This window comes from Pecten maximus, chromosome 3 (assembly GCF_902652985.1).
Source record: "Pecten maximus chromosome 3, xPecMax1.1, whole genome shotgun sequence".
Taxonomy (NCBI): Eukaryota; Metazoa; Mollusca; class Bivalvia; order Pectinida; family Pectinidae; genus Pecten; species Pecten maximus.
In genome coordinates this window covers 20,258,512-20,281,044 of record NC_047017.1, presented here as the reverse complement: position 1 = coordinate 20,281,044, position 22,533 = coordinate 20,258,512, and the positions used below count along the sequence as shown (strand labels likewise).

At 34.5% G+C, this 22,533-nt stretch overlaps 1 protein-coding gene across 2 annotated transcripts in view; it reads right to left on the bottom strand.

Moving 5' to 3' along the window:
- Positions 1 to 22,533, bottom strand: part of LOC117323518 — a 101,890-nt gene that overhangs the window by 53,930 nt on the left and 25,427 nt on the right. Inside the window, exons 5-9 of one of the 2 annotated variants that reach the window (XM_033878781.1) lie at positions 16,607 to 17,599; positions 14,069 to 14,230; positions 7,170 to 7,202; positions 5,444 to 5,642; positions 5,188 to 5,309 (exon numbers count right to left, since the gene is read on the bottom strand). In XM_033878781.1, the coding sequence (XP_033734672.1) occupies positions 5,188 to 5,309; positions 5,444 to 5,642; positions 7,170 to 7,202; positions 14,069 to 14,230; positions 16,607 to 17,599 (1,509 nt within the window). The remainder of the gene's footprint in view (positions 1 to 5,187; positions 5,310 to 5,443; positions 5,643 to 7,169; positions 7,203 to 14,068; positions 14,231 to 16,606; positions 17,600 to 22,533) is intronic. The other variant, XM_033878782.1, reaches the window with a different exon arrangement.

The following is a 22,533-nucleotide window of genomic DNA, read 5'->3' as shown; positions in this document are numbered from 1 at the left end:
TAAATTTATTTTTTTCCATATGAAATTATATAAACTAATGAATTTTTTTTTTCTTGACATCAATAATGCGTTCCTATGGAAGATTTTAAAGTTTTTCTTTAATTTAGGGACATTGATGAAACTGGGACCTTAACATAAGATCAAGAAAACTTGGTGCATATACATATTGTATATATATATACATGTATACAACAATCAAATTTAAGGACATAATCTAAATTAGAACAAAAATACCCTGGTATAATGCCGTCTTACATTGCAGCCACAGTACCAAGACAGTCCCACATTGTGGAGGGTTAACCAACAATAGTTCTGATCCAGCTGTAGACTTCCGTCCTCCAAGATGGTGAGAGATCTAGCCTAATTTCATCACAGATCAATGAAAAGCCAGAGTCCTATTATGTTATGAAAATTAGATTAAGACGCAGTCTCTCACATCTTCAGATGTCAAATTTCACCCAGAATGTCTTCAAACTCCTGTGAATGATATCTCCCTCAGCTACAGGACGATCACCATGGGAACAGTAATGCCGTTTAAAACTCTAAATATTTCATGTTCAAAGGTTAAAAATATGAATGAATTGTTTACTTTTACTGTATGGCTTTTTAACAATATGACTTCAAAATAATATTGTTTTTTATACAGATTCTTTCAGGCAGTTCAATCATAACCTGTTTTCTGTCATTGAAAAAGATTAATTATTATCCTTTCAGCAATGGAACATGAGTCTAATAAATTTACGTTCAGTCCATCTCAAAAAGCTTCAAGAAGTAAAAAATGTATTTCTCAAAACAGTGAAACATGTATTTACTGCCACTAATGACAACATCTTCAATGGATTCCAAATCCTCCATGATATTACAGTGGTACGGGTATACTTAGTATGATTTCTTTACAAGAGTAACAGAACAGACATCTATGACAGAAAACTACACTAGAGAAATCTTTCTCTATAAACGTACGTAATTTAACACACTCAAATTTTAGCGCAACTCCAAAATGTCGAAACAGATTAGCAGAATGATAATTTAGCTCACCAACAATGCTTGTCAATGAAACTAATGTAGATAAACTACAAGAAGCATAATCATAATTTAGCGGAATCCATCGTGAAAATTGCTAAAATTAGATTACCGCTAAAATATGAAGGTTTACATTAAATTATGTAAAGGTCGAACTTCCAAATACAGGAGCTGAAATTCCCTTTTCATTCTGCCATAAACCAGTTTATTACAGCCCTGATCACTATGAATAATAGATTTTCATTTATCCTCTTTGACATGCAAAACCAAACATTGCCCACGATAATAACAACATTTCATTTATTTTCATGTTTACTTAAAAAAAAACATAACTGAATTAATTGAAGTTGGAAAAATATCAAATTGGATGCTGACAGCTTGCCTCCGACACACGTCACCAAGGTAACCCGCTGTTACACACTTTATATTAATCTTATTGACAAACCATACGTCTGCACTTCATTACACCAACAGCTGTCAATCAACATGTGAAATGGACAACTTTTTATAAAATAAATTCACACGAAGCCATTCTATTTGAGCCATGTTCGTCACTTTACGTTAGCAAAAATCAATTTGATTCCCTTTCACTAGATGGTACATTGGGTTTAGAATAAAATCTGTTATTGATTAGGTGATAGAGAAAGTCAAATTTAATCTGGCGTAAACTTCGACACTGAATAAGCTTTATGTAATATATCCCGTTCTAGTATGGAATAATCCAAGCTCAGTAAATCTGTAATAGTAACTGATATGCGAGTAATTAATTTAAAATCATGACGTCAACTCAAAGGAAATGTAGATCTATGATATCTGATTTCAATCTACAATATCTGATTTTAATCTGCATGTATAGCAAGGCATTATATATACTTTCATATGCTAAAAATACTATTTAATTTATATTATATTTTTTTCATTTTCTTTTTCTTTTTTTCCTTTTTCTGATTTTGACTGCATCATAATCTAGTTTTTATAAACAGCATTATACATTCTCGTGGTGGTTACCATCTTCTAAACTAATTTTAACTAGAACTGTTACCAGGATGGCTGACTAATACCCCCGCAATCTGCACGAGTCAATGGTGAATTGGAACTCTTAATTAGAGGCTAAATAAGATAACCCAGTAATATAGTGACCAGTTGCCATAGCAACCATAATTATGAGGAAAAGAAAGTGAGATGCACATCTGCATATGGTCCTCTATATTTGTGTGAAGTTTCATTGAAATCGGCCCTTCGGTTTAGGAGGAGTTGTCTGGACAAACTTAAAGTTATAGTTCTTATCGGAAAACCTGTTTATAGTGACCAGTTGCCATAGCAACCATAATTTCGAGAAAAAGAAAGTGGCATGCACATCTACACATGATCATTAATATGTGTATGAGGTTTTATTAGAATCGGCCTATCGGTTTAGGAGAAGTTGTCCGGACAAAATGTGTCTACAGACAGACAAATTTTATTGAAGACTTTGTACTATATTTGTCCTACAATAAGCTAGGGGTGAAACAGTTTACCGCGGTGTAACTGAACCGCAATACTTTTCTTTCGGTTCGGTTCGGTACACGGTATAGCAACGGCAAATTATGATACATGCTTTGTGAGCGATAAATTTTTATATGGATGTCTATTTCACTATGCGCCGGCGGAAGGTAGACCGACGATATATATAAAAGCTGGTTTCTGATTGGTCAAGCGAATTTGATGAGTCCCAATCAAAAGAGGCCTTACATTAAAGCTATTTTTATGGGAAAATAGCCCTACTGCTTGGAGATTTCCCGGCTTCCGAGCAATCTTCCGCATAGAAACATTTTGGTTTCCGATAAAAGATGTGACAGCAACTACTTGGCAAATTTGTTTTACAGATTACAGCTATTCATCTATTTGTATTTTGGTTTATATTATCTTAAAATAAACCAAACCGAAAAAAAAACGAACTGTCAACAATATACCTCAATACATACCGAACCGTGCTGAAAGTGTACTGTTTCACCCCTAAAATAAGCCCAGGGGACCAACACTTAATTCCCTACTGACTGGTAGGGGGTGGGCTTATTACCGGTCAAAGATATAACATATTTTGGATTTCTACTGGACTTATTACCAAGCATGAGCCTATTGTTGGATAAATATGGCAATAATATTAATCCTCAATGTTTTAAATATAATTTCATAGTTCATGTTCAAATTATATTATTCAATTGTCTTTTCTTTGTCTGAAAGTTATTCCTTTCTTCCTTTCATGTTTATTTCAGCCATTAAAAAGAATCGGCTTTAAACTCATACCCCAGAGCCTTGTTCCAGTAAACTTACATAACACAATGCTATTGTAAATCGTTATCAGTTTGACATGTTGTGGCAAAAACCATTGGTAATGTTCTACATAATAACAAATGTAAATATTGCTGTATTACATACTGTGTATTACCTTACTAGATATTTATCATACAAATTAAAGGTATCGATTACTAATCCTTTCCATGTCTACAGTATAATTGTATCAATATCAGGTTTTTTTCTCCTACAGGTAAAATTCTTTTCTTTACATTGTTTCTTGTATAAGTACTAAACTATACAAACAATCTGTAATATACATAGTTTATGTACAGGGAAATATCTAATGTATATTTCAGTACTTACCTTAACAATGGAAACCTGGGTATATAGATATATATCTTGTCCTCCAGCAGGTATCAAACAAAAGACAGATGTTTTGTGTATACCTGGGTAATCTTATCAATCTTTTTTTCCTTGGGTTTGTCAAAATATAAATACATTCCTCATAATAAAACTATAGGTGTGTCCAGCTGATCAGAGGATCAGGAAATACAGTCTTATACCTGAGAAGTATAGGTATATACTACTATAATCCATATCAGTGAAGTAGGTAGTACAGGTAACGATCTGCGTACCTGTCCACACGTATGTACAATACACACAAACAGAATAACAATTGTATCCTTGTGACAATGTAAATATTAATATACACAAAATCAGCTATTCCAGGGAAAACAATTTAAGAAATACCTGTTTAAGGTATATGTACTACAGCATGTACACCTGGGCAGGTGAAAGTCAGGTGTGAGTGAACGGCTTATCATAACTCATCACACATCGGTCCTTGTCACTAGAGTCCAGTGCACCAATCAATCACCTACTTCCTACACAACTCAAGACCTTAAAGCACACACTGGTGTGATCTACATCTGAATGTGTTCAACAGGACATAGTGTTTAATCTCACATGGAGTAGGGATCCAGAGTTTTGAGATCAAAATATATAGATATCTCTCTATGTGATGTAGGTTTGGTATCATATCTTCAAATGACTCATAGTATAACTCATCCACAGACAATCAATGTGTCCTACCTGTCTAAACTGTACACCAGTGTCCTACCTGTCTAAACTGAAAACTAGTGTCCTACCTGTCTGAACCGAACACCAGTGTCCTACCTGTCTAAACTGAACACAAATGTCCTACCTGTCTAAACTGGACACCAGTGTCATACCTGTCTAAACTGAACACCAGTGTCATACCTGTCTAAACTGAACACCAGTGTCCTACCTGACTAAACTGGACACCAGTGTCTTGTCCATCTTAACTATGCACATCTCACCCATCTGACAGAACACCATTGGTCTAACTGTCAAACATCAGGGTATTTGATACTTATAAAGGTATTTCCATACTCCAGCCAGTTTGATACAGGATTCAGTATAACAGAGTAATAAAATCAATCTAATGTTTTGATAAGAACAACCATTTGCACAGATAAAACATAATACAATAATATTGCAATTTGCTAAAATAGATTTTTAAGGGCTTTCAGTTTTATCACTGCAGTGTAAGCTTCAGAAAAAGGCACCCATTCTGAGTATATACCATATAATCAGAATCAAAATGATCTCCACAAATTTCTTCTTTGCTGTAAAGAATTCTCTCATGACTACAAGAGTTATTCCCCTTACATTGTAAATTTAAAAATTCTGAGTTATTTCCCTTTGACTGTAAAGTATCAACAATGTCAGTTGGCAAAATCTGTTCAAGTTATGTCACTATCTCATGATAGTTTTTATTGCTCCATGGGTGAAGTAAGTGTATGTTAATTGTCAGAAAGCTTTATTTTAAAGCAGTTATATACATGTTGAAATTAAACAACATACCTGGTGCTCTAAGAGTTTCCTGTGCAGTTCCTCATCTGTAAAATGAGGTTTGTCAAAGGTCGAAAGACTGTTCTCCACACCATCAAGCCATCTTCTCAGACACACAATATCTGATTCCAGGTCTGGAAAATAAATTTCATTCATTAAAAGTAAAAATAGAACCATTTTTGGCCGAATAAAATCATCATTACATATGAAAGAGGAAAAAATCCCAACATGATTTGATACGGTTGTCATAAATTTTTAAGGTAAATACCTTTGAGCATGGTTTCTTTATCCTGCCAAATATCCTTACAGGACACTGCCTTCTCAACCACTTCCCACTGACTATTCACATGGTTCAGGCATTTGGTTATCTCCCCTTTCAAGCTAGAGCGGCGCTGCAGCAGCTGCTTAGCATATTCATTGAAGAGCTTGTGACGGGGGGACTGCTTCAGTAGCTCTTCATGGTAGCTCTGTAGAAATACAAACATTCACATGATGTATCACATTTACTTGTGTTTAATATTTACATAAATTCTTGACTTACCATCTATGACTGTAAAAGCTAAAAGCAATATTGATTAAAAACATCCATAATTTAGCAAAAACATTTCAACAGATATAAATGCTGGTAATTAACTCCTGTAAATAGGTCTTCTATGAATTATCATATCTCAGTGTATGTCAAATTGAAAGTTTACAGCATCCTCCCCTGCTGACCCTAATCAAAATTATATATAATCATGGACAATGAATTGTAAAAGTCATTGTAATCTTAGTAAAAGAATTAATTCGCTTATGTTTCTATTTTGTAACATTGATTGTTTAAAAATCCACAAATACCACAGTTGATCTAATAAATAGTCCATGTTTTATTAATGTTATTCCTTATGCATAAAATATTCTACTTTTTTTTACTTATATTTCTAATTCATTATTCTAGGATTCCGTACTTGCTTAAGTGCCAACAACATCTGTTCGGTCAAATACAAGATGTAATGGTATATTGTAGAGAATGTGATTTACAATTTGTACGAATAGTTTAACATGCTGTTAGTATTTATACATATTTAATCTGTGAAGTTACAATATAAATGTCTTTCCGAGGTCGCCATGGCTATTTCCCGAATATCTGAAGGTTAGATTATGGTGGTTACATATACATTAATACAATCCTTATACCAACAATCACAATATAAATCTTTACTACACTGAGTGACAGTGATGTACAACGCTATTCACCGGTATTCACTCAACCAGTGTGTCTTGTCACAACTGGATGTAAAATACAGCCTACAGATAATTTTAAGAATGATCGGATTATGGCAGGTTATCAAACAAGGAAGATATCTTGTAATGTTAAAATACATAGTGAAATTAGTTTGTTGATTATCTGATAATGAAGAAATTAAACCTGATGGTGATTTGACGATGTATTAAGTTGTTGCTGATCAAATGTAGTTAATTTATTATCTGATTACAAAGGTGATCACTTGTTGCTTACCAAATACTGTTAATATCTTGTTAACAATTAGGTGAATTTAACTGGTGGTTATATGACAGTGAAGTTCTGTTATATGAAACTTCTTTTTGATGACCTGATAACGAACTTGTCAACTTTAGAGTCAGATGACCTAAAAATTTCGAGGCTGATTACCGGTATTTTTTTTTAAATTTCACCAATCTTATTTTAAATTCAACAGGTTACCCTCGGCACCTATGAAGAAATTTTGAGCAATAATGTATGGAATTAAATTAATCTGTTTTAGTACCAGACTGGAATGTTGTTTATTATCCTGGATAAGTTGGTTATACATGTGTACAGAGAGTTTACAGTGTATTTATTACAGGGTGTAAATCAGAGATTTGATATATGTGCAGTCTTGGACCAGTAAAAGCAGATGTCATAGTTCTATTGGAGTTGCCTCCCCTTGACTTCCAACACAAAAAGCGTATTACGGATAGTGAATGAATACATTTATTTCACCGACGTCACTTACAAACTTGGTTGTCAAACTTGTCAATGATGATATCTGAAAGCAATGGTTTTTGTCAGGAAACGGTAGCAGAATTGACATTCAAAGTAAACTTCAGCTAAGACATCATAACTATAACGATGTATTATTACACAAATTCATTACGTAAGTATAAGTATATATACATGCTTATGTGGAATAAAGTAGTTTACTAGTAAACGCCGCCTGTCTGTTCTCAAGACATGCTAAGACAACAAATCCATGCATCAAGAATAAGGGAGACAACTCTGTCTTATGTAGAGGAAATTGGAAGTTGTTGACAAATATTTTTTGTAAAAAGAAAGAAAGAAAGACAACACAAATTTCAAAGTCCTAAATTTACACTGAAAATTACACATAAGACATTTTCCACACAATGTTAAGATATTAAATATTCCTGATTGGAAACAAAATGTACAGATCAGGTTAAAATAGATATCCATATTCTATAGGCATACTCTTTTGGCTATGATAACATGAAACATTTTCAACATCATTGTATAAAAAATTCACTGCAGAATTATCTATTGTAATGAATATTTAAAACTGTTCTATCTGTTCAGTTATGAACAAACACTTTGACATCGTCTAGTCTCTTACATTAGCACAAGGAACCATTTTTTATTATTCAAAATTACTGAATTACATGTACATTATTGTAACAAATTAGACTATTGTTATTATACATATTGAATGACCTTATAGTATTGATGGGGATGGACAATAAAAATGCTCCTTTATATATTAAGGGAGAAAAAAAGAGGCTGCTTCTGTTTGTCAAAAACAATCTGCACAAAAGCATGTACATTAGCTGCAGGAGTCAAATGTCAAAATTTGTGATTTATAGGGAGAGAGCCCAACATAACCCCCAACACCTTTATTATCATATAAGGTGAAGTAGCTGTCAGGAAGTCGTTAAATAACACCTTTGTGTACAGGTAGACCTGTGTCACAAACAGGTTTAGGCTGCCTTAGGGGTGAAGGCATGGCATCTCTTCACCTGCTTTCAATATGGCATATATTGCTTACTGTATGTAATGGCACATATAAAACGATTGGTGATACATTTTAATGTTCTATCAACACACTTAGATCATGTAAGTAAGGTACCTATACACAAATGGGGCCTTTATAGTGCTATTTTACTGAAATGTTGACATTGACCAGGCACACTGGCATGACATTGACCAGACACACTGGCATGACATCGACCAGGCACACTGGCATGACATCGACCAGGCATACTGGCATGACATTGACCAGGCACACTGGCATGACATCGACCAGGCACACTGACATGACATTGACCAGGCACACTGGCATGACATCGACCAGGCACACTGGAATGACATCGACCAGGCACACTGGCATGACATCGACCAGACACACTGGCATGACATCTCTCCTGGTCCATTACATGATAACTAGAGTCCTTGCACTAGAATTGGACCATTTTGGTACATGGGGATATATATTGCTGGTCAAAACTGTCGGACAATAACAATATATCCTGTACGGAGAAAAACCCTGGGCATTACAAATATAGCTATAAAAACACCTCACCTTCCAACAATTATTCTTTCTTCTTGTATGGAAACCTAATATTCTGAAAAACTTCTTTTTAGAATATTTTTTTCAAAAAGCAAACATTATAAAGTTTGGAGAGATATACTCAAAAATATGACTTACTATAAGATTTGTGTTCTATGATGTTTAGGGATATCTTTCAGATTTGTGTTCTGTGAGGTTCAGAGATATCTTACAGCTTTGTTTTTGTATTAAGGTTTAGAGATATCTTACAGAATTTTGGACTGTGAAGTTTAGAGGTAGATATCTCACTGATTTGTGGACTGTGATGTTTAGAGATATTTTACAGATTTGTTTTTGTAAGGTTAAGAGATATCTCACTGATTTTTGTATTAAGGTTTAGAGATATCTTACAGAATTTTGGACTGTGAAGTTTAGAGGTAGATATCTCACTGATTTGTGGACTGTGATGTTTAGAGATATTTTACAGATTTGTTTTTGTAAGGTTTAGAGATATCTCACTGATAGGAGGACCTGTAACGTGAGTTAGGCTCCACCAGGCTGTGTGATTGATGGGCGACCTGTCAGCAGTTATAATCAGGGACAAACGACATGATCCACAACACCTTCAGGTCAGAAGGGACAAGCTAAGGTAGACACATATACTCTAACATCATGTAACATACAGATTCTACTTGTGTTTACCTGGTATTGAGAAAAACTGAGAATTGAAGAAAAAAAAAAAAAAAATTCCAAGAAAAAAAACACTATAGAAGGAATATGCATCCTTTCTTTAGTGTCAACTAAACCTTTATTTTACCTAATTGATATTATATATATATAATTCTGTAACATCGTAACAATTTTAAATACAACTTCCTCTAAATTTGAAGCATCAATGTCAAGACAAAGCTTACATACTGCAGTTTATTTTTAACTCCCTTGACTTCACTGCAGTACATAACACAGTATTTGAGTTTCTGATCATAGGAAGCTAAATCTAACATATTAAGCTCTCACTTGGACATGAAGGATTTTCAGAATTTTGGAATTAGAAAAAAAGTTCCATCTCTTTATATGTTGTAATTGCCCGACCTTCGGAGACATTACCGAGTGTGAATTTAAAGGCTCCTATATATCATTTTGTAATTATCAATTTAAAACTGAACTGGTGTGTACTCATTGGTAATGAATTTGTCTTAATAAATATCTGTATATCTAGATCTGTACCCTCTGTTGGACCTAATACAGTAATTACCACTTCCATACTGCCGTTCTCTCCTAGCTTGGTTGTCTAAGATACATGTGTTTGTAAACCTGTGAAGTAACACCTATGTGAGTCTGAGATAACAATTTCTCCTAAATTAGGTATAATGTTTTTAGGTTTAGAACCTCAACAAAGCCTCATGATCGTTATTCTACATCCCAAATAGAACTACCCCATCAGCACTTCCTACAAATGACTATTAATTTCTCCCACCATTCATACAGGCGTTATTTAGGCGTTCAGGTAAATACTTCTCATATTATGCGTACACCCAATGAAAAATTGGATATTGATCAAACTAGACTTCAAACACGACAATTACACAGATAACATCAAAATATGGTGTATCTTTTTCTTTAACTTCAAACCTACCATTTAATATGAAGTAATTGAGGATTCAACTTTCTTTTCATATTGTGAATACCCATGTTAACATCACAAGGTTTTAGATATTTACGAAAAAATATAAAAGATAGTATGTGAAGATAAAAGACTTGTAAATATCACACAAACTCACTGCATCAAATGAAGCTCAAAAGAAATTTCAATAGAATTACAAATGTCTCCAAACCATGTATCTCACAACTTATCTTAAACATCAGCAATTTAATGCAAGACAGAACACAAATAGTGAAATATTTTAAAAGCAGGTACATGTAAATGTGCTGGAATTTTAAGTGGTGTAAAACTGTACAGGTAAACATTTTTAAATGTATCTTTTGATATAAGTGTACCAGTTTATTTTCTATGCTCCCTACCAGTGTTGGTTTGTGTTTTTCGGGAAGCTAAGAAACAGGCTGGTCTGTGCAGTCATGGTTATATCCTTCGGCAAGACATTTTACCCTATTTGCTCTGGATGGCATGCAATGGGTCTCCCGTATGTTGTTCAGTGAGGTAGTCACCAACTACTATAAGGAGACCCTGCCTCAAAAATGACTCAGGCTGTTAAACCCAACAAACAGTCTTATTTGTAGAACCAGGACCTTTAACTTAAAATGTTCTAAAGGAAAGCATTATAGAACAAAACTTCCTTAGTAACATTTTCCCCCTTAAATCCAATAATGCTTAATTTCTGTGAAAATTTCATTAAGTAAGGGAATATTGGTGAAACTGGGGCATGAGTGCAATAATCTTTACAGTTGTTGACTGGGGCCCGAAAAGACACCATGAAGTTGTTTGTTAAAGTTGTAGAACATGTTTGTGCTGACAACAAGTTGTTGGTTGAAGATCTGCTGGAAGGATGGGACAACTAGTCGCCTGGTCTAAGGACCCTGTCTCACAAACTGGACATTGATACATGGGGTGTGTCAGGATATATTACAATCCCTATGGGTCATCTTGATCTGTCACGGCTGGTCACCAGTGATGTATTGGTCAGTCATTAGTACAATGGTCAGTAGACCATCAGTACAGCTGGTCATCACACACTGACCACTCGGGTGACATATGGGGACTAATTTGTTCCTTAATATTCTATAACTGGTGTGAATCCCTAAGGAGTTTCTTAATATCCCATAACTAGTGTGACTCCCTAAGGAATATGTCATCTCGTTAGTTACAGTAATTAACACTGGAGTCATTAGTCTAGGTTCTCTATCTATAGTACACAAATGGGCTAAGGACATTAATTAAGCCTATAGTCCTTAATGGGCTATTAAGGAATACAGAACAAATATATGTACCTACCAAGTCATAGTGGTAGACTCCTGATAATTACAGTTTATTTCCTGGGTACTAGTGAATACTTTCATTTTATTTACCTAGGTTATATACAGTGCTGGTCTGCTGGATCACAGAAAAGAAACCTAATTTAAGTAATTTTCCAAAATTGAAATATTTATGTTATGGAAATATTTTTGATATTGATACATAAATAATGTATTATCATTACAATTCAAATGTCCATAAACCAGGAAATTAATTATTAATTTACATACATAATTAACATAATTTGAATGATAGTTACCAGGTATCAATTTTAGCTTTTGATGCTCAGATTCTAATAATCTAAAGAACCTTGAAAATTGAAATCATTCATGTAAAATTAATACGTTCGTAACAATTATTTTTTGTAATAATTTATACTGGTAATATGCATGACAAGGATTCCTGACAAAAGCAGTATAAATCACATTTCATGGGAGTAGGATCTACAGGAGTGGTCGATGACATAAATATACATTATATTATTAACTGGGAAATTTCAGGTTAATTTTCTACCCTTACGATCACCATGGATACAACGAGACAAGTTTCTTGCAGAGAGAAGATGTGACATCATGGTTAGGAAGCGGTGTGTGTTGATCATATGTCAACACAAGTCAGCTTTTCACACTCACATCATGCTGGCGACCAATAAGGCAGTTGCCATAGTAACCAGTATGATACCAAAATGACATAATTGGAGTTATCTTTCCTGATCAATATCATTATCTTCATATCAGAAGTCAAAAGAAAATCGTACAAAATTTATCGGAATACGTAATATGCAATTAGGTTTTAGATAAGTTAGTAATTAAGTGAATACACGACTTTCTACATCACAAATTAAATTCATTTACTATCAGATATGGGAAATTCTACAAATATTTGGGAAAATTTCAAATATTTATATGTGGCTGAGCAAGATCACTTTTGTAGGTAGAGTCCCAAAGCTCATTCCCAATGACCTTTTAATAAAGGTCAAACAGAGAAGACAACTGTTGACAAGATTGATCAGATATCAGCATACAGCCAATCTCAGAGATACCATTATATAGACCAGCCCTCTACCCATTGTTCTCAGGGGATGAAGCAATCATTTATTGATGAACTTCACTCCTGTATCAAACTAATTTCACATAATGTCTTCACTGCAGGAATTGTACTGTTATAAGCAGTGTCTTAAAATACCCGTAGAAGCTACAAGCATCTAATGAGCGTGTTTTTATGCTACTACTACTGCATGCACAATCCTCAGACATAACACTATAGAACAGGTTGATGCTACATTAAAAAAAAAAACATTTTAAAAATGACTCCAATGGTTCCAATGAAGCAATTTCACAATTTCAACACTAGCTATTTCCTGCTTTATCAACACCAACGTTGGTATGTTTACCAATATCAATGTGAATATTCCTAAACTGCAATTCTATTATCAAATAAAGCAAATTGTGATTCTGACTAAAATGTCAAACAGGCCCATCCATTATAAAACAATATTTACATGACATTATGTATACTCCCACTTTAACATTTCTGACAGGAAATTATTGTTTAGCAGTATGATGGACACACAAACTGAACAGCCAAACAATGATTCAGTACATTATAATAGATATCCCTGGAAAAAATCGGGGAAATTTTACACTGAAAATCAGTGTTGTAGTACTCCATCAAGTTTTGAACCTCAGTATTAAATGCATGGCATTTGTTCAGGATTATTAAAGCCAATTTTTAAACATTTGGGGAAATTGTTTATATGCTAATAATAAACCTAATTTGCTTTTGGTAATATCTTTCTACTTACACAAACACGAAATAAATCAGGAAAAGAGCAGGAATAATAAAGACCTTATAATGAAATTTCAAATTAATCTATGCAATAAGAAATGAAGAAATGAAGAAATGAAGACGATAACAAACTTCAATTGTCAAAATCCAAGATGGATGCTTATGAGCCATTTTTGTTTTCCTGATCAGTCTCAGTATTGAATATGTACAACTAAGGAGAACCTATGTACGTAATTTGAGAGAAATCCTTCCAGCACTTCTCAGAAATAATGATAACAAGCATATTTTAAGGATTGATACCAGTTTAGGAACAATGGGTAATTTCCGTGAACAGCCTACGATCTGATATTTGTGGGCAAAAAAAAATCCTGCTATCTATAGCAACAAGGGTATAAAAAATGTATAAGATAAAGAGAAAACTTCACACAATTTTACCAAAAGTTTTTATAACTATATAACATTAAACTTAATTTTTAATACGAAAATGTTAACTTTGCATTCTTTTGAATAAACCACAATGACTTTGGGATGCACATGCATATGTACATGCCAAATGCAAAAGACAAAACAGACAATGTGTGATAGGTCCACCCACCTGTGTGAGATACTTCTCAGACAGCGCCAGAGTTCCCATGGTGCGCTTGGTCACCTGGAGTACCTGGTCAAGCCATTGGGACAGCTCCCGGTACTGCTGCTGGAACTCGGCCAACGAAACTTTGGCATTGATGCCAATATTCTCCTCATCGCTTTCTGCAGACTACAAAAGACAGGTAAACATACGTTAGACTGCGGATACAGGTGTACAGCATTGTTTATGTCTATATTATAGGTAATAATGGTGAATATCTGTCAAATGTTGTCTGGGTCGCACTCCAAATATATGTCATGTGATCAGAAAAAGACAATTACATTTGTTATATTTTGTTCCCATCTGGGTGATGTATCTTTCCTAACAACAGTAAAACAATTCTGTACTCAAGACGACCTATATAGTCAGACAGTGTAGGATAGAGCATACATTGTGTACAGAGAAAACTTGAGTCCAATGTTACGAAGTACAATCATGATATTAAAATCGGTAAAAAAAAAAATTAAATGTCAATGAAATATTTAAAACAATAAGCCTGTATCAATTTAAACATCAAATTAGAAATAATCATTGAAGGTCGCCATATTTGTACATCACAGATCTAAATTCATTTACCAAATCAGTTTTATTTTTCATCCAAAGCATAAAATTTAATCCTTTTTGACAGCTGACCCCAGTACAGTAATCAACATTTAAGTAAGTTCCTAAAACTTTTATCCAGATGATATCATTACTTGAACCATTTACCTATCTAGTCAGGTGAACCAGTACAGGATGTAAACATGATTTATAATAGACCAGGGGCTTCAGTTTTATCAACATCGCTAAATTATGGAAATATTCATCGTATAAAATTTTTTCCATAAGCAAGCAATATTGGAGTTAAGGAAGAAATTCAGAAAGCTATCCTTAACTTTATTGTTTTCCTTTTTATGAATTCTAATGTAAGAAATTTCCTTTAACTGGTACGCTTATCTTGTCGGAGTGATTCTAGCTGTTAATACGTTTTGCTGTCTATATTAGACACAAAAGATACAAAGGCCATACATAATTGAATTCACTTGTTGAATGCATTTCACATGATCGAAGGCAGCAATGAAATGCAGAATGAATATCACAGAAAAACAGTCTTACATTACAATTGGGAATTGGAAACAGAACCAATCAAATCCCAATTATAACGTGAAAAGAAGGTAATGTTTTTCTGCAAATCACATTTTCATTTCTAAACACCAAGATAATTATCTTCTTGACTGTATAAAGGAAGTGTAAAAAGGAACCTTGATGAGAAATACAGAAGTATCTAGTACAATAATGAATGTTACAAGGAGCTCTATTGATTTTTTAACTTTACTCAGATTATTACTGTCAACACTTCAAATCTTAACATTTTCATTCAATTCTATCCTAATTCATGGAAATTCACATTTCTGTATATCTGAAGTTCCATGATGGCCACTTATTTTGTTTTCGTGTTTCGATTCATTATAAGCAGGATGAAGGATGTCAAACCCAGAGTTTAAAATTTCAATTTACATCCAAACCTTAGAATTAATTGTTATGCCGCCTGCATCAAACATTAAAACCCAAGTTCTAGGATTTAATGGAGAATAAATGAAAAAGCTGGTAATTGCAGACAATAAGGTGTCGTCTGCTTTTGTAGAGTTGGGAAAATGAGTAACTAGCCGAATATTGTATGATTTAGGCAACTACCTAATATAATTGTCGCTTAGTCACTTATTCCCCACTCTTCAGAAGCAGACGACACCGTATATGCAATCGTTGCCTTGTCGGATGTTCCCAGCTATACAAGAGCAGATGACAGACAACACTTTACAATGGTCGCTCAGTCACGTGTTATCAACTCTGCAAATGCATCGTTACAAGTCGCCCATCTCATATGATCAAACATCAAGGTCTCTGATTCATCTTGGAAACAGATCTATCAAAAGTGTCCTCAATGAATTGAGGACAACAATGCAGGCCACTAGTATGGAGCCTGGGAAACAGTTCCTTGGGAACTTGGTGACAAGACATTTTGGCTATACCCCCATTCCTTATGGTGACTGATCTGTATCCATCTTCTTTTTTCATTTGTTTTTTTTCAGAAAGAATGTAGGTTACGTGTTGTTCTCTTTCCTAAAGCTGTTTTTTTCATTGATCAAATCTGGTTTCAATAAAGCAAGAAACTTTCACTTTTTTGTAAAGAGAGCATATTTTTAAAGCTTTTGTGACTAATCCTAATTTTTATCATGCGGATCTTAAGATGTTAGTATGGTATTTTTTATTGTTTTCCTTTTAAAGATTTACACCAAGTGAAATTTAACCTTTTAAAAGCTTAAAGATTATCTTAACAGTGAATTTCTAATTACATATATACCTCGTCATGATCACTAAAACCCTTAGTGATCACCAGGATATTTCAGTACAAAATGAACCTTACAAGCTTCCAGAAGATCATATATAGGCTATATAATATCAAACTCCTTACCTTACAAGCTTCCAGAAGATCATATATAGGCTATATAATATCAAACTCCTTACCTTACAAGCCTCCAGAAGATCATAATCCATCAGACACTGATCCATCAGGTCCGACTCAATGGTCAGTTCATATTTGCTATAGCGCTTCTTGAACTGGTCCTTCAGGGTGGCGGCTGGTGAGCAACCGGGAGTACTGAGGTAGCTGTCATCCAGCGTTGTCTCAGAATTTATCGAAAGTGTAGGCGAATGTGAGCGACTGCTAACCTGGCTACTAACATTGCTGGACATGTCATCCAACATTCTCCGTCGCTTGGGTTCAGTAGGCGAGTCTGGAATAAAGGACAGCTCAGGGTTTGACCCGAGTTTCTTATCCTTTAGTCCAGTCTTGTCGAAAGTAGGTGAAAAGGTGCGTATGTTTCCCTCCCCTTTTCTAGCGGAAAGCGGCGATCTGGGTCCGGAGCGAAGTCCTTCCATATTGCTATATAAACAGTGGGTAGATGCTGGGTTTCTAGATTTATACAAGTCTGGAAGGTGGGTGAGACAGGTGGATTTCCGTACAGTGGAACCAACCTGTAAGCTGGGTACAAAATGGCTACCAGATGCTTCTTTACCTTTTGGCTCTTCTATTTCTGAAGAGCTCGGTTGGCTGGCAATCTCATGAGTTTGCCTGTTTATCTTGGTTACTGGGGCTTGTGAATGCTGTTGAGATTTGTAATTCTCAACAGACTTTCCATATTTGTAGACACATTGCTTCCATTCCTGTGACCTTGGGATGCACTGTGGCCTCTTACCAAGGTCAGACAAAGCAGATGAGTCTGGATTAAGCGGCAGGTGACAATTTCCTGTCTGGGTCTCTGGCCTCGGAGTAAAAAGCCAGTAGATCTGTAGGCTGTCCAGCGACTGCAGCTCCTTCACATAAGTCCTCCAGTAAAATGCCAAGTTTTCCAGATCAACTTTTAGTTTGATGTCTGGAAATGTCTCCAAGAACCTTTGACCTCTGTCCAGAAGATGGTCAATGGATCCTTGACTTACTTTAACTTCTTGTATCAGTTCCTGAAAGTACACAACAAAAGAAAATAATCAATTAATAGGCCTATAAACCAGCTTGCAGGTACCTATCAGCACCAATAGATCTAGATATACATATATATATAAATATCTATTGACATCATTTCATGTATAAAGAATCATTTTCTTCACTAAAAAATGATCTAATCAAAATTATGAATACATGTAATTTATCATTAGACATATCTAATACACATACAATTCAAAATCACTACTACAAAATTGTACATAACTCCCTCCAATGCTTACAGCCCAAAACACAATGAGAACAGGTGGTATCCAGTGTATATTTATAGCTGAAGCTGTTTTTCTTCTTCTTTTTTTTCTGTAACCAGTACATCTACACTTCGTTAAACAATCTATATTAAGCCATCAAGGGGAAATGCACCTATAGATAATGTGAGGGATAAACGCCACAATTGGTATATATATCTAGTATGTGTCTTGAAGAATCCATTCACAAATACATAATGACTTTTCCATAGAGTTCCGGTAGTACATTTTGTATATATATATTCAAACCTCGAGTTAAAAGCACTAGAGAGTAATATATGGGTAGGCTGCCAATAATTGCTGCTAGGGTAGTAGGAATGTTGAAGAGGTTTCAAACACGTACAGAAGAAAGTAAACCACTGTAGACCTACAGCTTACACATTGTAGTTTATATACAGGATACATCACATTTTATTTCAAAAAGAGGCCCTATATAGGTTATATTGGTAACAGGTAGCTAGCTCACTGCTACATAATAGACTTACACAAGTCAAATTAATGTGCTTAATATTGCCTATAGAATATAAATCATTAATCATGTTGATTTCTTTATTTCTTTAATTAATTTCTGATATTTAAATGTAATGAACATTCTTAACCTGAGAAACAACAACTTCCCCATTTACCCTCAAGTTAAGGTCCTGGGTCACAAAAATCAAAACCATATTTCATCTGTAATTTGAACCTGTCCTACCGACTTTCAATGTGAGACTTGGTCTTTTAATTTTGAATGAACATGGTACTCTATAGATTTTGTGACAGGATTTTAATATCATGGGTATTGAAAATTGATTTGGTAGAAAATCAATTTTGGTAAGTCTATACACTTAAATGTGTTTTATGTGATATTGCTGGGATGACGATCGGACACGCTTGCGTACACCCAGTTTAATTACCTCATTATTACTATGAACTGGTCTCAAGAGAACTCTACTGATTTTAATCATTTATTTTACCTTTTCATTATACACAATGATAGATTTCAGTAAATGCTATTCTGAAGTCTGTTCTACTTCGACACTTCTGCTGGCCATCTTTCTCACATTCAGTAAAGTACGGACATCCTTAATGTAGGCAATTTATCCCGGTTTACACCTCCAATACACAATAGGATTCAACTTTCAGTTTATTTTAGTCCGAAAGGACAAGATCTGCATGAGAAAATTCTGTCACTTCAGATCTGTATAAAGGTTTAGTGGTCCAGAAGTTGTTAAACAAGAATATCTGTGTCAGCCAGTGTCTGTGAGCTTGTCATTGAGGTGTGTGTGATTTCTCCTGACAATCTGTGTCACAGCAAACCACTGATTAGGGTTAAACTTAATGATAAGATGTTCAACATACTCAGTGTGGGAATTTAAAATCACATCATGTGAAATTTTACGGACAGTATAAGACATATACATGTGGTATTTAACTGATTTTATATAACCAAGAACTCCTCAAGTTGAAAATCAAGATTAGTTTATGAGACAGATTTTATTGTAAACATCAATGAGCAAGCAATTCAGTACTCCAAGACATGCAAATTTTGCTATTGAAAATTATAAAGGGCTATAACTCTGTATACATATATTTGAGCACAACATCCACTACAACAGTCCCACAAGTACTCCCATATTTAATTTGGTTATTTTATAATTGGTTGTCAAAAAATATAAGATACGGTATATGAGACTCATAGTGAAAGAAGATTCATAGCTCTGTGTTTAGTGTGGCTCAATACAATTTACTCGGTAAAATCTCTTCTTCCTCTGGTACAAATATGTAAATATACAAAGTGTGAAGTTATACAGGAAATATGTAAATCATTCCTCAATGTCAAACTGAATCTCAAATCAAACAGAAGTTAGAATGAAAATAACACCATGAAAGACATTCTGAAGGTCTCAAATAAATTCCCCCTGCCATGCATAAACTTCACTTAAGTCACCTGTGTGGCTGATATGTATACAGGTATACAGGTCAGTCTAACTTTGAACGGTGTCATTCAACTCAAGTTCCTCAATATCGGTGTCATTCAACTCAAGTTCCTCAATATCGGTGTCATTCAACTTAAGTTCCTCAATATCGGTGTCATTCAACTTAAGTTCCTCAATAACATTCACGTATCAGAAAGGAAACACAATGTACATATATCCCACTGTTAATTGTCCTCTTCTGCCCAGTACCCAGGTACAAGGTTATCTTGACCTTCAAAACTCAAAACTTAACAAAGTTGTATCATGAGTGATTTCGGAAAACAGGATTCCCTTATAAAATATTTCATCATGTTTTTTTTTTTTTTTAACTTAAGAATCATTCTTGTCCTTCAAACATCATGTATATATTTACTCACTAGACTCATCCCTTTACCACTGATCAGTAAGTTATTACACATATGATAGAATGAAGTGTCCTCAGACTTGTACAGGGTCATTACCCTTTACTAAATTATGTATCACCCAAAATATGATACACGATTTGACTGGACTAGTCATCACAGCTACTTATAAATTACTCATATTTGTTAGATATGTTTTAAAGATATGATCCAACAGGGGTCTGGATTTGTAAATATCATATAGAGTTTACGGGTATATACGTATATATATAGTAAACAGTCGAATTGGCCTTTATCATCTTTCATCTTTATAGCCACACAAATTTACTTTTCCTTTAATACATTTTTTTAGTCAAAGTGCTAAAATTGACATTTGGCATGTTAATATAGAAATTATAAAAACATGATGCTGCATTTAAATCTTTGTTTACAAGTTCTGGTCTGTATCCTTCTCAATTTAAGAAGCATGTGCGACTCATTAAGTAATAATGGAAATAATCTTTTCATAGCCACCTATTTATAAGCTACAGCTGCCATAAAGCTCCACCATAGCTGTAGTAAAAAGTTGTTTAACTTACTGGCATATTGACTTGTGTACAGGGGCACATAGGAAGTAATGATATCTACAGCTGATGAGGATGTGGCAGTCAGATATAAGTTTGGTTTAGGGATTTACAGAAAATTTACTGAGATAGGGTGAACTCTGTGACATATGGGGGCAGATCCAGGATTTTGTTTTATTAAGAGTTCATGGTTCAGCTTTGATTGAGTTATACATGAACCTTACTTACTTTAAGTTGGTTTTGAGCATGTATATAGATAAACAGTGTAATATTTTCTTCATTTAAAGAAGGAGTCTCTAAAATACAAGAGAATACCAAACATTCAAATGAAGTCGTATTTCTAACTCAAAATCCATGAATGAGACTGACTGGGAAATATTAACAAAATATAACTATAATATTAATAAGCATGTGATGAGGCCCTGGAAAAGTACAGGACCAGATGTTCCAGAAGTGTAAGCATCTTCAGATTCATTGAAGACTCCCACAATGTAAATCTAGATCCAATCTAGGTAGCCACATTCATCCTCTGAACATGGCAACAACTTTTTTTGGCAGCTAACGACAGGACACCTGACTTAGGTCTCATCAACGTTCCTTATCTTAAATTTTCAGAAAGAAAGCATTATTGAACTTAAAAGACAAAAGTCTTAGTAAAGGAACTTCTTAAATTTTGTAATGCTTTCCTATGGAAATTTTAAAGTTAAGAAATATCAATGAAACAGGTTGTACTGCTTAATGATTCACAATTGCCAAATATTGCCCTCCTTCACCGGTAGTGATCACAAAGATGTACCAAACAAACCTGTCATGCCAACAACCAAAAGTGGTCTGTGTACTGGTGTTAAAGATTAGGGGACTAAACATATAACTATGGCACTTGGTGATGTTAACAACCAACAGGAGCTGGCCATTCAGGAAGATAATGAATGGAACCTAGATCTAGATACACTTTATTACATTAACTATGAAACATCGCCTACATCAGTATTATACTTTGCTGATGGGATCACTTGGAGCTGGAATAATTCCCAACCTTACACTGTCTATATAACCAGTAATAATCTCCCTCAAGGCCAACGGTCGCTGATAGAACATCTCAATATATCAGATCAACCGACCTAACTGACATTAATACACATTATATATCTTTATCACCAATTAGTATATTCTTGGTGCTCCATGAAGTTAATGTAGAATTGTTTGTTTATAGCCCATCACAGTGCCTTTTACCTGGTCTCCAATCCATTTCTTTACCATTCAGTAACCATGGCAATGATACCCTGCAGACAGGTACATGTATACATGGAGAAATGGATACTGGAGTGTCTCTTCAAAACAAATTGATCTATATTTATATTGGGAATTTTTTTTCCTTTTATTTCAAAAGACAGCCATCTAATAACCAGTATCAACAATAATGATTGTTTGCCCCATAGGGCAACATAATCTTAGACTGTCTGCTGAACGATGTACTAATTATCTTCCAGAAAGGTTTACAATCAGACTAGCTGGTTCAAGAATCTTTCTCCCTTCTCCTTCATTACACTACGAGTAAATTCTGCTGTCTGGTTGTTGGATTAGACTGGTCTGGAGGATCGGTCATTTACCAAGAACAAACAACTCAGCACCTGTCTTGACCATAGCATGAAAATCCTATCAGTTGCCATGGATACAGGAAGTTGGGGTTGGAGTAAGGTAAAACAGATTACAATCCCTCTGTTTACAACAATATATACCTATAGCAGGTATATAAAGATGTG